The sequence below is a fragment of the Hoplias malabaricus genome, chromosome 12 (assembly GCF_029633855.1).
Source record: "Hoplias malabaricus isolate fHopMal1 chromosome 12, fHopMal1.hap1, whole genome shotgun sequence".
Lineage (NCBI taxonomy): Eukaryota > Metazoa > Chordata > Actinopteri > Characiformes > Erythrinidae > Hoplias > Hoplias malabaricus.
The window spans coordinates 8,978,731-8,991,230 of NC_089811.1; the positions used below are offsets into that span (position 1 = coordinate 8,978,731).

General features: G+C 46.5%; 1 protein-coding gene across 8 annotated transcripts in view; it reads right to left on the bottom strand.

Annotated features, from left to right (window-relative positions):
* The window catches only part of stxbp5l (syntaxin binding protein 5L), a 122,469-nt gene that overhangs the window by 97,638 nt on the left and 12,331 nt on the right, over positions 1–12,500 (bottom strand). For all 8 annotated transcript variants that reach the window (XM_066686210.1, XM_066686205.1, XM_066686209.1 and 5 more), the window contains exon 2: positions 8,738–8,835. In XM_066686210.1, coding sequence (XP_066542307.1) covers positions 8,738–8,835 — 98 coding nt within the window. The remainder of the gene's footprint in view (positions 1–8,737; positions 8,836–12,500) is intronic.

Sequence of the window (12,500 nt, forward strand, 5' to 3'; positions counted from 1 at the left end):
ATGATCAAGAAGACAGAACCAAGTGGACACGACCAAGAGAACACGACCAAGTGGACACGCCCAAGAGCACATGGCCAAGAAGACACGACCAAGAAGACAGAACCAAGAGGACACGACCAAGAAGACACGACCAAGAAGACACGACCAAGAGGACACAACCAAGAGGACACGACCAAGAGGACACGACCAAAAAGACACAACCAAGAGAACATGACCAAGAGGACACAACCAAGAAGACACAACCAAGAGGACATGACCAAAAAGACAGAACCAAGAGGACACGACCAAGAGGACACGACCAAGAAGACAGAACCAAGAGAACACGACCAATAAGACACGGCCAAGAAGAAATGACAAAGTAGACACGACCAAGAGGACACGACCAAGAAGACACGACCAAGAGGACACAACCAAGAGCACACAATCAAAACGACACAACCAAAAAGACATAACCAAGAGAACATGACCAAGAAGACAGAACCAAGAGGACACGACCAAGAAGAAACGACCAAGAAGACACGACCAAGAGGACACGACCAAAAAGACACGACCAAGAGAACATGACCAAGAAGACACGACCAAGAGAACATGACCAAGAGAACATGACCAAGAAGACACGACCAAAAAGACATGACCAAGAAGACACGACCAAGAGGACACGACCAAAAAGACACGACCAAGAGGACATGACCAAAAAGACAGAACCAAGAAAACAGAACCAAGAGGACATGACCAAAAAGACAGAACCAAGAGGACACGACCAAGAGGACACGACCAAGAAGACAGAACCAAGAGGACACGACCAATAAGACACAACCAAGAAGAAATGACCAAGAGGACACGACCAAGAGGACACTACCAAGAAGACAGAACCAAGAGGACATGATCAAGAAGACAGAACCAAGAGGACATGATCAAGAAGACAGAACCAAGTGGACACGACCAAGAGAACACGACCAAGTGGACACGCCCAAGAGCACATGGCCAAGAAGACACGACCAAGAAGACAGAACCAAGAGGACACGACCAAGAAGACACGACCAAGAAGACACGACCAAGAGGACACAACCAAGAGGACACGACCAAGAGGACACGACCAAAAAGACACAACCAAGAGAACATGACCAAGAGAAACAACCAAGAAGACACAACCAAGAGGACATGACCAAAAAGACAGAACCAAGAGGACACGACCAAGAGGACACGACCAAGAAGACAGAACAAAGAGAACACGACCAATAAGACACGGCCAAGAAGAAATGACAAAGTAGACACGACCAAGAGGACACGACCAAGAAGACACGACCAAGAGGACACAATCAAGAGCACACAATCAAAACGACACAACCAAAAAGACATAACCAAGAGAACATGACCAAGAAGACAGAACCAAGAGGACACGACCAAGAAGACAGAACCAAGAGGACACGACCAAGAAGAAACGACCAAGAAGACACGACCAAGAGGACACGACCAAGAAGACACGACCAAGAGAACATGACCAAGAGAACATGACCAAGAAGACATGACCAAAAAGACATGACCAAGAAGACACGACCAAGAGGACACGACCAAAAAGACACGACCAAGAGGACATGACCAAAAAGACAGAACCAAGAAAACAGAACCAAGAGGACATGACCAAAAAGACAGAACCAAGAAAACAGAACCAAGAGGACATGACCAAAAAGACAGAACCAAGAGGACACGACCAAGAGGACACGACCAAGAAGACAGAACCAAGAGGACACGACCAATAAGACACAACCAAGAAGAAATGACCAAGAGGACACGACCAAGAGGACACTACCAAGAAGACAGAACCAAGAGGACATGATCAAGAAGACAGAACCAAGAGGACATGATCAAGAAGACAGAACCAAGTGGACACGACCAAGAGAACACGACCAAGTGGACACGCCCAAGAGCACATGGCCAAGAAGACACGACCAAGAAGACAGAACCAAGAAGACAGAACCAAGAGAACACGACCAAGAAGACACGCCCAAGAGCACATGGCCAAGAGGACACAACTAAGAGTTCACAATCAAAATGACAACCAAGGGGACACGACTAAGAGGACACACCCGAGAAGACGCAACCAAGAGGACATGATTAAGAGGAAGCAACCACGAGGACACGTCCAAGAAGACATTACTAAGAGGAGACCACAAAGAGGACATTCTTATATCATTCTTGTGTCTAACCTACATTTTTTTGTTTGCTTGTTTGTGTGTGTGTGTGTGTGTGTGTGTGTGTGTGTGCGCCTGATGGACCTGATGGCGTTTGATATTGAGAATGTGGTCGACAGTGGTCTGTCACACCAACACTCATCCATCTCTCCATCTGTCTTTCTGTTTATCCCTCTCTCCATCCATCAGTGCTGCCTGCACACACACACACACAACACACACACACACACACACAGATCTCATTCACAGTTCAGCTGAATACTAGTTCATAGAAAAACATGAACCAGTTGAAACATGCCCCTCTCTCTCTCTGTGTGTCTCTTTATTCTATTTTTCAATCTTTTTTTCTCTCCTTCTTCCTTCATTTTTCTTCACATTTCTTCACTTTTATTCACTCGCTCTCTAAACAATACCTTCCTTTTATTCTATGGCTCTGTCTTCTTTTACGTTTTTTATTATTCCTTCACTCTCTCTCTCTCTCTCTCTCTCTCTCTCTCTCTGAAGAGGAATGCAGTGTGTAGGAGAATGAAGGTTAAACGGAGAGTGAGTGAGAGTGAGGAGGTCAGTGAATTCATCAATATCTCTCTTTCCACCACTCCTCTGTCACCCTGTCCACATCTATCCATCCTTCCTTTCTTCTGTCCATCCCATTTGCTCCTCTGTCCATCCGTCCACTGCTCTCTTTATCGCTCACATCTGAAAAGGCAATCAGGGAGGTCTGCGCTTCAGGGGCCTATTGATCATGTGTGTGTGTGTGTGTGTGTGTGTGAGTCACTCCTCCTCCACACACTTCACAGACGCCTCTTGACTTCCACCTCTCTTAATTGCAATCATTTCTTCACAATGGTTCACAAACGCCATTTATCTGTCTTTCCTCTCTCCTTCGCTCGCTCTCTCACTCCTCCGGCTTCCCTCCCACGCTCCATCCATCCGTCTCATTAGCAGCAATCAGCCAATCAGCATCAGGCACAATCACAACACCCTGCAAACTGGGCTGCGGTCAAACAGCGATAACGGCAACGTCCAGCAGAAGAGTGGACACTCTCTCTCTCTCTCTCTCTCTCTCTCTCTCTCTCTCGCTTCCTGCTGTACCTGCTTCCTAACTCCTGGAAGACACCACACCAACTCGTTCTTAAAGTGCTGGACGGAGCTCCATCCACCACTCCTGGGAACACTGTTCCACTGCTCCACCCCTCGGGGTTTTACACCCCTCCGGCGGACCCTTAGCATTGAGCTCAGACTCGTCCCCACGTCCTGTTCCGGTGGCAGTTCTTTTCTTTGGACACTATACCACACACTCTTTATTTGTTTTGTGTGGTGTCTACAAAGCTGTTGGGCATGTAGTGTATGTCTGGGTTTGTGACATCACAAATACAGCGAAAAACTTTCTCCAACTTCACACATCTTCTTTTCTTTACAAAAAAGTGAAGGAATTCCGTTTTTCCGCGACCAGGTTCAGTGATCCGCACGGATATGGAATTCTAATCAGATTAGCTGCACTTTCCGACAAATAAGCTGATTACTTCCAGGATTACACACAAATGTTTAAAGAGGAAAGAGGCTCGGGATCGGCTCCGGCTCCGGCTCCAGGCAGCGGGCTCAAGGAAGAGAAAGAGAACAGAGAGCGTCGGCGTGAAATGAAACGCTGACGGAGAGCGTGACTTCCGAAGGAAAAGCTGTCGTTCTCCGCATGGTTCTATTTCAGTTAATCCTTTAACTCAGAGAATCCAATTTAGAGCATTTACACCAGCCCCTGTGGCTGAAAACAATCAAATCCTTACAGCTATTTTCCAGCTGAGAGAGAGAGAGAGAGAGAGAGAGAGAGAGAGAAGAGGGAGAGGGAGAGAAAGAACAGAAACAGAGAGAGAGAGAGAGAGTGAGAGAACAAGCTGATAGAGAGTGAGAGAACAGAAACAAACACACACACACACACACACACACACAGAGGGAGAGAGAGAGAAAAAACAGAAACAGAGAGAGAGAGAACAGAAACAGAGAGAAAGAGTGAGAGAACAGAAACAAACACACACACACACACACACACAGAGAGAGAGAGAGAGAGAGAGAGAGAGAGAGAGAGATAAAGAACAGAAACAGAGAGAGAGAGTCTGTGTGAAATGCTTTTGAAGAAGCCAAGGCCTCGGAGCAAAGCACTCGTGAGAGAAACACAGATAAACTACTGGAATGAGCTCAAACACACACACACACACACACACACACACACACACACACACACACACACACACACACACAGAGAGAGAGAGAGAGAGAGAGTGAGAGAGTGACCTTTCTCTTTTGTGGCTATTATTAACAGTTTGAATGACATCACATGGTGGAGGCTAGTAAACATCTACACTCACACACCAGGCCAAGAGAGGGGAGCAGCACCCCTGGAGCGTGTGTGTGTTTTCTTTCCCTTTCCCCTGTTGCAGTCATAAAACTTTCATTAATCTAATTAGCAGTGGTGACTATAAATCAGCTTAAATCAAATCTAATTAATCTCTCGGCATGGGTCACAGACCCTCTCTGTCTCTCTTACTTTCTGTGTGTGTGTGTGTGTGTGTGTGTGTGTGTGTGTGTGTGTGTGTGACCCCTCCACAGACCTGTGGAGACTTGTTAGCAGTGTGTTTAGAGCATGTCGTTATGATCTTTAGTGTGGAGCGTGCGGCTGAAGGAAACAAAGTGTTCAAAGCTCTAAAGTTTAAGTGAGTTCCACAGAAACACAGGGTGACCATTAAAGGAGCAATCTGTAAAATGTTTAGTGGCCTAAGTTATAAAATAAGCAGGGTGTGTGATCAGAGATTAAGAAAAAGTTAAGTTGAAGCACTGGTGTCTCTGAGAGCAGTGCTACACTCAGTATAATCCTCTGTGAGACTCAGTGAGTGTCTGCTCCAGAGCAGATCTTTATTTGGGCATCGGCCTGTGAGCCCAGCAACTGTCCAATCACAGTACAGTTCACACACTCTGGGCTGCCAGGAATGACACACCTTTGCAGACAAACACAGCATGTTGTTAGAGTTAGTGTTAGACTCAGCATCGTTCGACCAGAGTACTACGAGAAGAAATAAACAAACAAACAAATCAATGAATTGCTCCTTTAATTTTTTATTGTCCAGAGACAAAGGAACCTACACTGACTGCTCTTTATCTGTTAATGAGAGCGCAGATCAGACCACTCTACACTGTCTGATCTGTAACATTTTCACTGTGCGCAGTTGAGGAATCAGCTTCAGTGCAAAAGTCAGGCCCCTCTCACCACGCTGTGCTCACACACACACACACACACACACACACACACACACACACACACACACACACACAGCGCATTAACATGATATCTGTTTCAATGCACATGGTCTGTGTGTGTGTGTGTGTGTTTGTCTTGCCCCATCATTCTGACATTAACTAGACACAGTGTGCAGTGAACCCTGTACGTGCTGCGCCTGATAATAACACACACACACACACACACACACACACACACACACACAGAGTGCTTTTTTTCTTTTCTCTCACATGTAGAGACATACCACATGCTATGGATATATGTGTGTGTGTGTGTGTGTGTGTGTGTGTGTGTGTGTGTGTGTGTGTGTGTACCGTTAGGTTGCAGAAAGTCTTTCCAAACTCCGCCCTAATGCGGCTCTCTCCGTTGCTCTCTCACCTGCAGCTCACTTCTCTTCATCACACTCATCCTTCTCCCTGCTCTTTCTTTTCTTTTACTGCATCTCTCTCTCTCTCTCTCTCTCTCTCTCTCTCTCTCTCTCTCTCTCTCTCTCTCTCTCTCTCTCTCCCCTCTCTGTACTGGGTGTACTTCTTTTTTTACCTGCTTTTTCTCTTGCTGCTTTTCCTGCCTCCCTCACACTTTTACTCTCTCTCTCTCTCTCTCTGTCTGTCTCTCTCTCTCTCTCTCTCTCTCTCTCTCTCTCTCTCTCTCTGTCTCTCTCTCTCTCTCGCTCTAGCGTGCTCTGATGAGAAGTGCCTGCCTATCACAGAGGAGAATTCTATTACCTACACACACACACACACACACAGAAGGACAACCTGAAACGAACACTCGGAGGAGTAGACGAGAAATTCAATCACTTGTATGGAAACACACACACACACACACACACACACACACACACACACACACAGTTCTCCTTTTGAATCTGATTCCTTCTTCAATTTACTGTGTGAAAGGAGCGACGTGCTCACATACAAGGCATGTACAACAGCACCCACGCACACACACACACACACACACGCACACACACACACACACACACGCACACACCCACACGCACACACGCACACACGCACACGCACACACACACACACACACACAAACTCTCTCTCTCTTATTCTCCCTTTTGTATAAAATTCTCCACAGCTTTTTATGCTTGATTCTTCACAATCCTCTGCTGGCTTCATGCACCAAAACCTATAAAACTGAGGTGTGCAAATGAGCTCTGTTCTGATTGGCTGCCCAGAGTTGCTTCTCTTTTAGAAAGCAGTCCAGTCTGAAGCATTCCTTACCAAAGTGAAGAGGCAGCAGCTAGGTTTCTGCAGAATCAACAGGGCGCCATGTACAGATTTACTCATGGTTGTGACATCACAAAATCAAATGGCTATGTATATGAGGTATGGGTATGGGCCCTTTAAGATGACCTGCCTGCCTTGTGTGGAGCGTGAGTGTGCTGGAAGTGCAGAGAGCGGGTCATTTTGATAAAGAGTTGAGGATAAACCATAGCTCTGATTGCTGCGGTGTGATGTACTGAGCTTTGATTCCTTCTCGTTCTCTCTCTCTCTTTCTCTCTCTCTCTCATCTCTTATCTCTCCACAATGAGGCTCTGTAATTTGATTTGGTTTGATACGGCTTGATTTAGCTCTCGGTTTTGATCCTTTGTTTTTATCTGAGCGAGTGCGGCAGCTCTGTGTCTGAGGTTTGATTCCGTCCTCAAGAGCCTTGAAATGTTCTGCGTGTCTCCAGACAAACACACACACACACACACACACACACAGGCAAACTCAAACTCATCCTCACAAACACTTTATACACGACACCATACACTGCAGGAGTCAGCGATTCTTCTCTGTGAATCATCTCACACAGTGTCCAGTTCAGATCTTTGGAACTGATTTCATATCAATATTCAGTGGCATGCCACTGAATCATAAACAAACAGAATCACAATTGAACCGGTTCAGAATCAAACTGAACCATAGTGGCATTGAATCATAATCAGGATTGGATACACGGTTACAGACAATGAATGAACGAATGAATGAATCATAATCAAACTGAATCTCTGAATTGTAAACAAACTAAATCATAATGAAACGTAATCAGAATCAATTGGCATCTTAGTGGCACTGAATCAGAATCTAACTGAATCATAGTGGCACTGAATTATCAATTCATCAAAGTGAATCTTAGTGCACTTAGGGAATCACATGCACTTTCTCCTCTCACACACACACACACACACACACACACAAAACCCAGATAATCATTTCAGAACTAATGATATCAACCAGTTGCGGATGTTTGTGGGCATGATGTCTATCTCCATGCTCTCTCTCTCTCTCTCTCTCTCTCTCTGTGAGTGTGTGTCTGAGCAGAAACTTTGTATCACACACACACACACACACACTCATACATCTATCTAAACTCTGTATCTGTGTGAAGGAATGATTTGCAGACCGTGCGCACACAGAGAAGCTGTGGATCAATACTGCAGTGTGAATGTTTAACTTGGGGAAGAACTTCGGATCAATACACAGCACTGAACAAGGACTAAATATACCCTCTGCTGACAGAGAGAGAGAGAGAAACAGAGAGAAGTGCTGGGCTATGGCGCATGTGTTATAAATATGTAATTACATATATATATATATATATATATATATATATATATATATATATATATATAGTCAGTGCAGAAACAAGGAGGTGGCCTTAATGTTATGGCTGATCTGAGGACTGAGGATCCACATAAGACCCAACGCTGCCCAAGGACAAACCTCCCATCACTGTAATAACACACTGAACCCTTCAGCACTCCACACTCCAGAAGCATAACCTTGACCTGAGGGGTGTCCACCCTCTTTCTCTCACCTCCTAATGAGGTCACAACCCCGCCCATTACACCCCACCCTCCAGAGACTGATGCCCTGTGTGTTAATGCAGGGGACTGAGCACCGCTGGGTTATACATGAAGCACAGAGAACAAATCCATGACCACTACCTACCAGCAGCACACTCCATAACACACCAGCGTGTAATGTTAGGAGTCGGAATAGGCTTTTAAGCATTTCTGTGCATAATGTTTAACTGTAATTCATAATTCAGACACTCTGCATCTCTCTCTCTCTCTCTCTCTCTCTCTCTCTCTCTCTCTCTATCATTGCAGTGTTGTTCTCTTACCTGCAGCAGCAGCTCCTCTCTCATCCAGTGCCATGTTTCGAAGGCCTGAAAGGGCCAAGTTGAGCCCGAGGATGGTTTTCTCTGACTCTACAGAGGCCCAGAAAGGACATTTGAGTCTGAAGTGAAAGGATACATTCGGACGCCTCCAGAGCGAGAGCCGATCGCCAGGATCTTCTGCACAGGGTCAAATGCCAGAGCGGTCGGTTGGTACGGGAAGCCATGACGAACAGTCTGAGAGAGAGAGAGAGAGAGAGAGAGAGAGAGAGAGAGAGTGAGAGAGAGAGCGAGAGAGAGAGAGAAAGAGAGAGAGAGAGAAAGAGGAGAGAGAGGGAGAGAGAGAGAGAAAGAGAGAGAGAGAGGGAGGGAGAGAGAGAGAAAGAGAGAGAGCGAGAGAGAGAGAGAGAGAGGGAGAGAGAGAAGAGAAAAAAGAGAGAGAGAGAGAGAGAGAGAGAGAGAGAGAGAGAGAGAGAGAGAGAGCCAGAGAGAGAAATGCAGCATTGGATTAAAGATGTATAACATTACTTACAGTTTCAGAGAGTTCATTAAAGAGCACATAGGCAAGGAGTGTGTCCCAGTTCCTAGTGAGCTGCAGCACTATCTACTGCCTTAGGAGGGAGCTGTTTAAGTAGACAACCCTCTTCCAGCCTCCAATTCACCCTAAGCTTCCAGCCTCCATATCCTTTAGACAGCACAGTTCCATCCCTGTGCTTTTGGTGTCTTCACCCTACAGAGGTTTAGCTCTGTCTGTTCACGCTAAGGTTATAAGGAGTGTTTCAGTGTGAATGACCAATTACAGCAGAGGTGGTTTGCATATAAAAGGCTGCTTAATGTAAGTTAACACAGTAAGAAGAAGCAGGTTTGATTGTATCACTCTGGAGGGGGCGCCAGGCCTTCGCAGGGCCACACACATTCACACTTTCACAGCTACGGACACTTTTGAGTCACCAGTCCACCTATGAAGAGTGTTTGTAGACCGTAGGAGGAAACCCATGTAGACACAGGGAGAACACACCAAGCTCTGCACAGACAGTCACTTGGAGTGGGGCTTGAACTCACAACCTCCAGGAACCTGGAGCTGTGAGACTGTGACACTACCTGCTGCACCACGGTGCTGTTCTGTTTGTTTATTAATTAATTAATTTAGTAATCCACCACCACACCGAAGAAGGGGCAAGGTGTTATGGAGCTTGTCTACACCCAAAAATATATAAATAAATAAAAGAACTATAAATGATCCATTGTCCCTGTCTCTCCCTGATTAGTCACTCTGACTTTCATATCACTGTTGTCCAATGAAAACATGTATCTCCAAAAACAGTAACTTTACAGGAGAAGGAAATCAGGAAAAAGCATTTCAATTGGTCCATATCCGTGGCCCCTGAAACCCTGGAGCAATGCGGCAATAACATCACATGTAACCTCATCTTCCTACCCCACCTTTCCACTTCCATTAGAATGGGCTGAAATAATGATGCTGAAATAATAAAGGATCTATTCATAGTGCTAAATTTGAAGAGTGCTTTTCACAGTGCTGAAAACTAATGTTGCTGTCCGTGGTGCTGAAAAATCAAACCCATTGGGGATGCTATCCGTGGTGCTGAACCGAACTAACAGCTCCTGGTGCTGAAATGTGAAGCCGCTCTCAGGAACTGTCCACAGCCCTGGTGCTGAAACCAAAAAGTCTGGGAGCAGTCGGCTACAGATGGTGCTGAAATCCATCCCACATGGGGCTTTAGTACCATGACGCAAATTGTGACATTGTCAGAAGAGCTTAGCTCTTAGTCCTGATTGGGTGGATGATGCAATGCCTGTCTTACTGGAGTCAGAATGGACACAGAGATCAGCAACGATAACACTGACTGCTGACTGTCTGAGATACAACTGACATATCTGACAAATGCTGCTCTTTTCCTTGTGACAGACATGTCACATATGTCTGAGAAACATTTCTGTTTGATGGCTACAGATATGTTAGAGATACTTGACACAATGTTACAAATATAAAGCTGGTTGCTGCAGACCTAATGGTCATCTATCGAAATAAATACCTGGTAATAGCAACGTTTCTTTCTTTCATAGTTTCTGATATCAACATTTACATCTCTCTCTCTCTCTTTATCTCTCTCTCTCTGTATGTTTTATTTGGCTGCATTACTGAGGTCCATTCATCAATAATTCATGGCTCTGGAGCAGGACGTGGAGATGGAAGTGGATAAGTGTGAGAGATGGAGTGATTGTAAAATAGAAATGAAAAGAAAGAAAGATAGACTGCTGAAGTAATTTGTCTGTGATTAGCAGCTGAAAGAAGAGTAACGCACACCAGGGTGGACAGATGGGGAATTCATTCAACGCTTGTGTGTATGTATGTGTGTGTACACGGACATCTGCATGGGTGTGGTCGTCTGTGTGTGTGTGTGTGTGTGTGTGTTTGTGTCTGTGTGTGTGTGTGTGTGTGTGTGTGTGCGTGCGTGTGTGTGTTTCTATTAATCACTTGCTCAAGCTAAAGATTTTCATTCACTGCTCTGTTTTATTACTGCTTATAATAGAAACCGCTTTCTCTCTCTCTCTCTCTCTCTCTCTCTCTCTCTCTCTCTCTCTTTCTCTTTCTCTCTCTCTCTCTCTTCCTCATTTACTATTAAGTTTACTTTTAGAAAGTGGCACGCTCTGGCTTTTGTCAGTGTGTCCTCAATATCTGATTCATACTTGTGGAGGGTGGTGGGGGAGTGTGGATTTGAAGATGGAGGTGGTGTTTGGATGTGGAGGTAGGATGTAGAAGTAGGATGTTGAGGGTGGTGGTGGATGTTGAGGGTGGTAGTGGATGTTGAGGGTGGAGGTGGATGTGGAGGGTGGTGGTGAATGTGGAGGGTGGTGGTGAATGTGGAGGGTGGTGGTGGATGTTGAGGGTGGATGTTGAGGGTGGATGTGGATGTTGAGGGTGGATGTGGAGGGTGAATGTGGAGGGTGGTGGTGGTGGATGTGGAGGGTGAATTTGGAGGGTGGTGGTGGTGGATGTTGAGGGTGGTGGTGGATGGTGAAGGTGGTGGTGGATGTTGAGGGTGGATGTGGAGGGTGGTGGTGAATGTGAAGGGTGGTGGTGGTGAATGTGGAGGGTGGTGGTGGTGGATGTTGAGGGTGGATGTGGAGGGTGGAGGTGGATGTGGAGGGTGGAGGTGGATGTGGAGGGTGGTGGTGAATGTGGAGGGTGGTGGTGAATGTGGAGGGTGGTGGTGGATGTTGAGGGTGGATGTTGAGGGTGGATGTGGATGTGGAGGGTGGATGTTGAGGGTGGATGTGGAGGGTGGTGGTGGATGTAGAGGGTGGTGGTGGATGTGGATGTTGAGGGTGGATGTGGAGGGTGGTGGTGGATGTAGAGGGTGGTGGTGGATGTAGAGGGTGGATGTGGATGTGGATGTGGAGGGTGGATGTTGAGGGTGGATGTGGAGGGTGGTGGTGGATGTAGAGGGTGGATGTGGATGTGGATGTGGAGGGTGGATGTTGAGGGTGGATGTGGAGGGTGGTGATGGATGTAGAGGGTGGTGGTGGATGTGGATGTTGAGGGTGGATGTGGAGGGTGGTGGTGGATGTGGAGGGTGGTGGTGGATGTGGAGGGTGGATGTAGGTGTGTATGCAGTGCACTTTATTGCTGGTTTGATGTTGGAGTTGATGGGCAGAGCAGATCCTCATGATATGGTTAATGAGATAAACACCGCAGAGCAGTGAAGAGTGGGGGTCCCGGACCCCCAGCTCCAGAGCCTTTAATCATGAGGCTGGACCAGAGGGGTGTGACACCTGGGGGGTGATGACCTCCTGTCTGTCCCAGCTGGGGGGGGCACCTCCTGGGGCAGGAAGCAGACAAGAACCACCCCCACAGAAACCTCCATACATCCCGAGACACA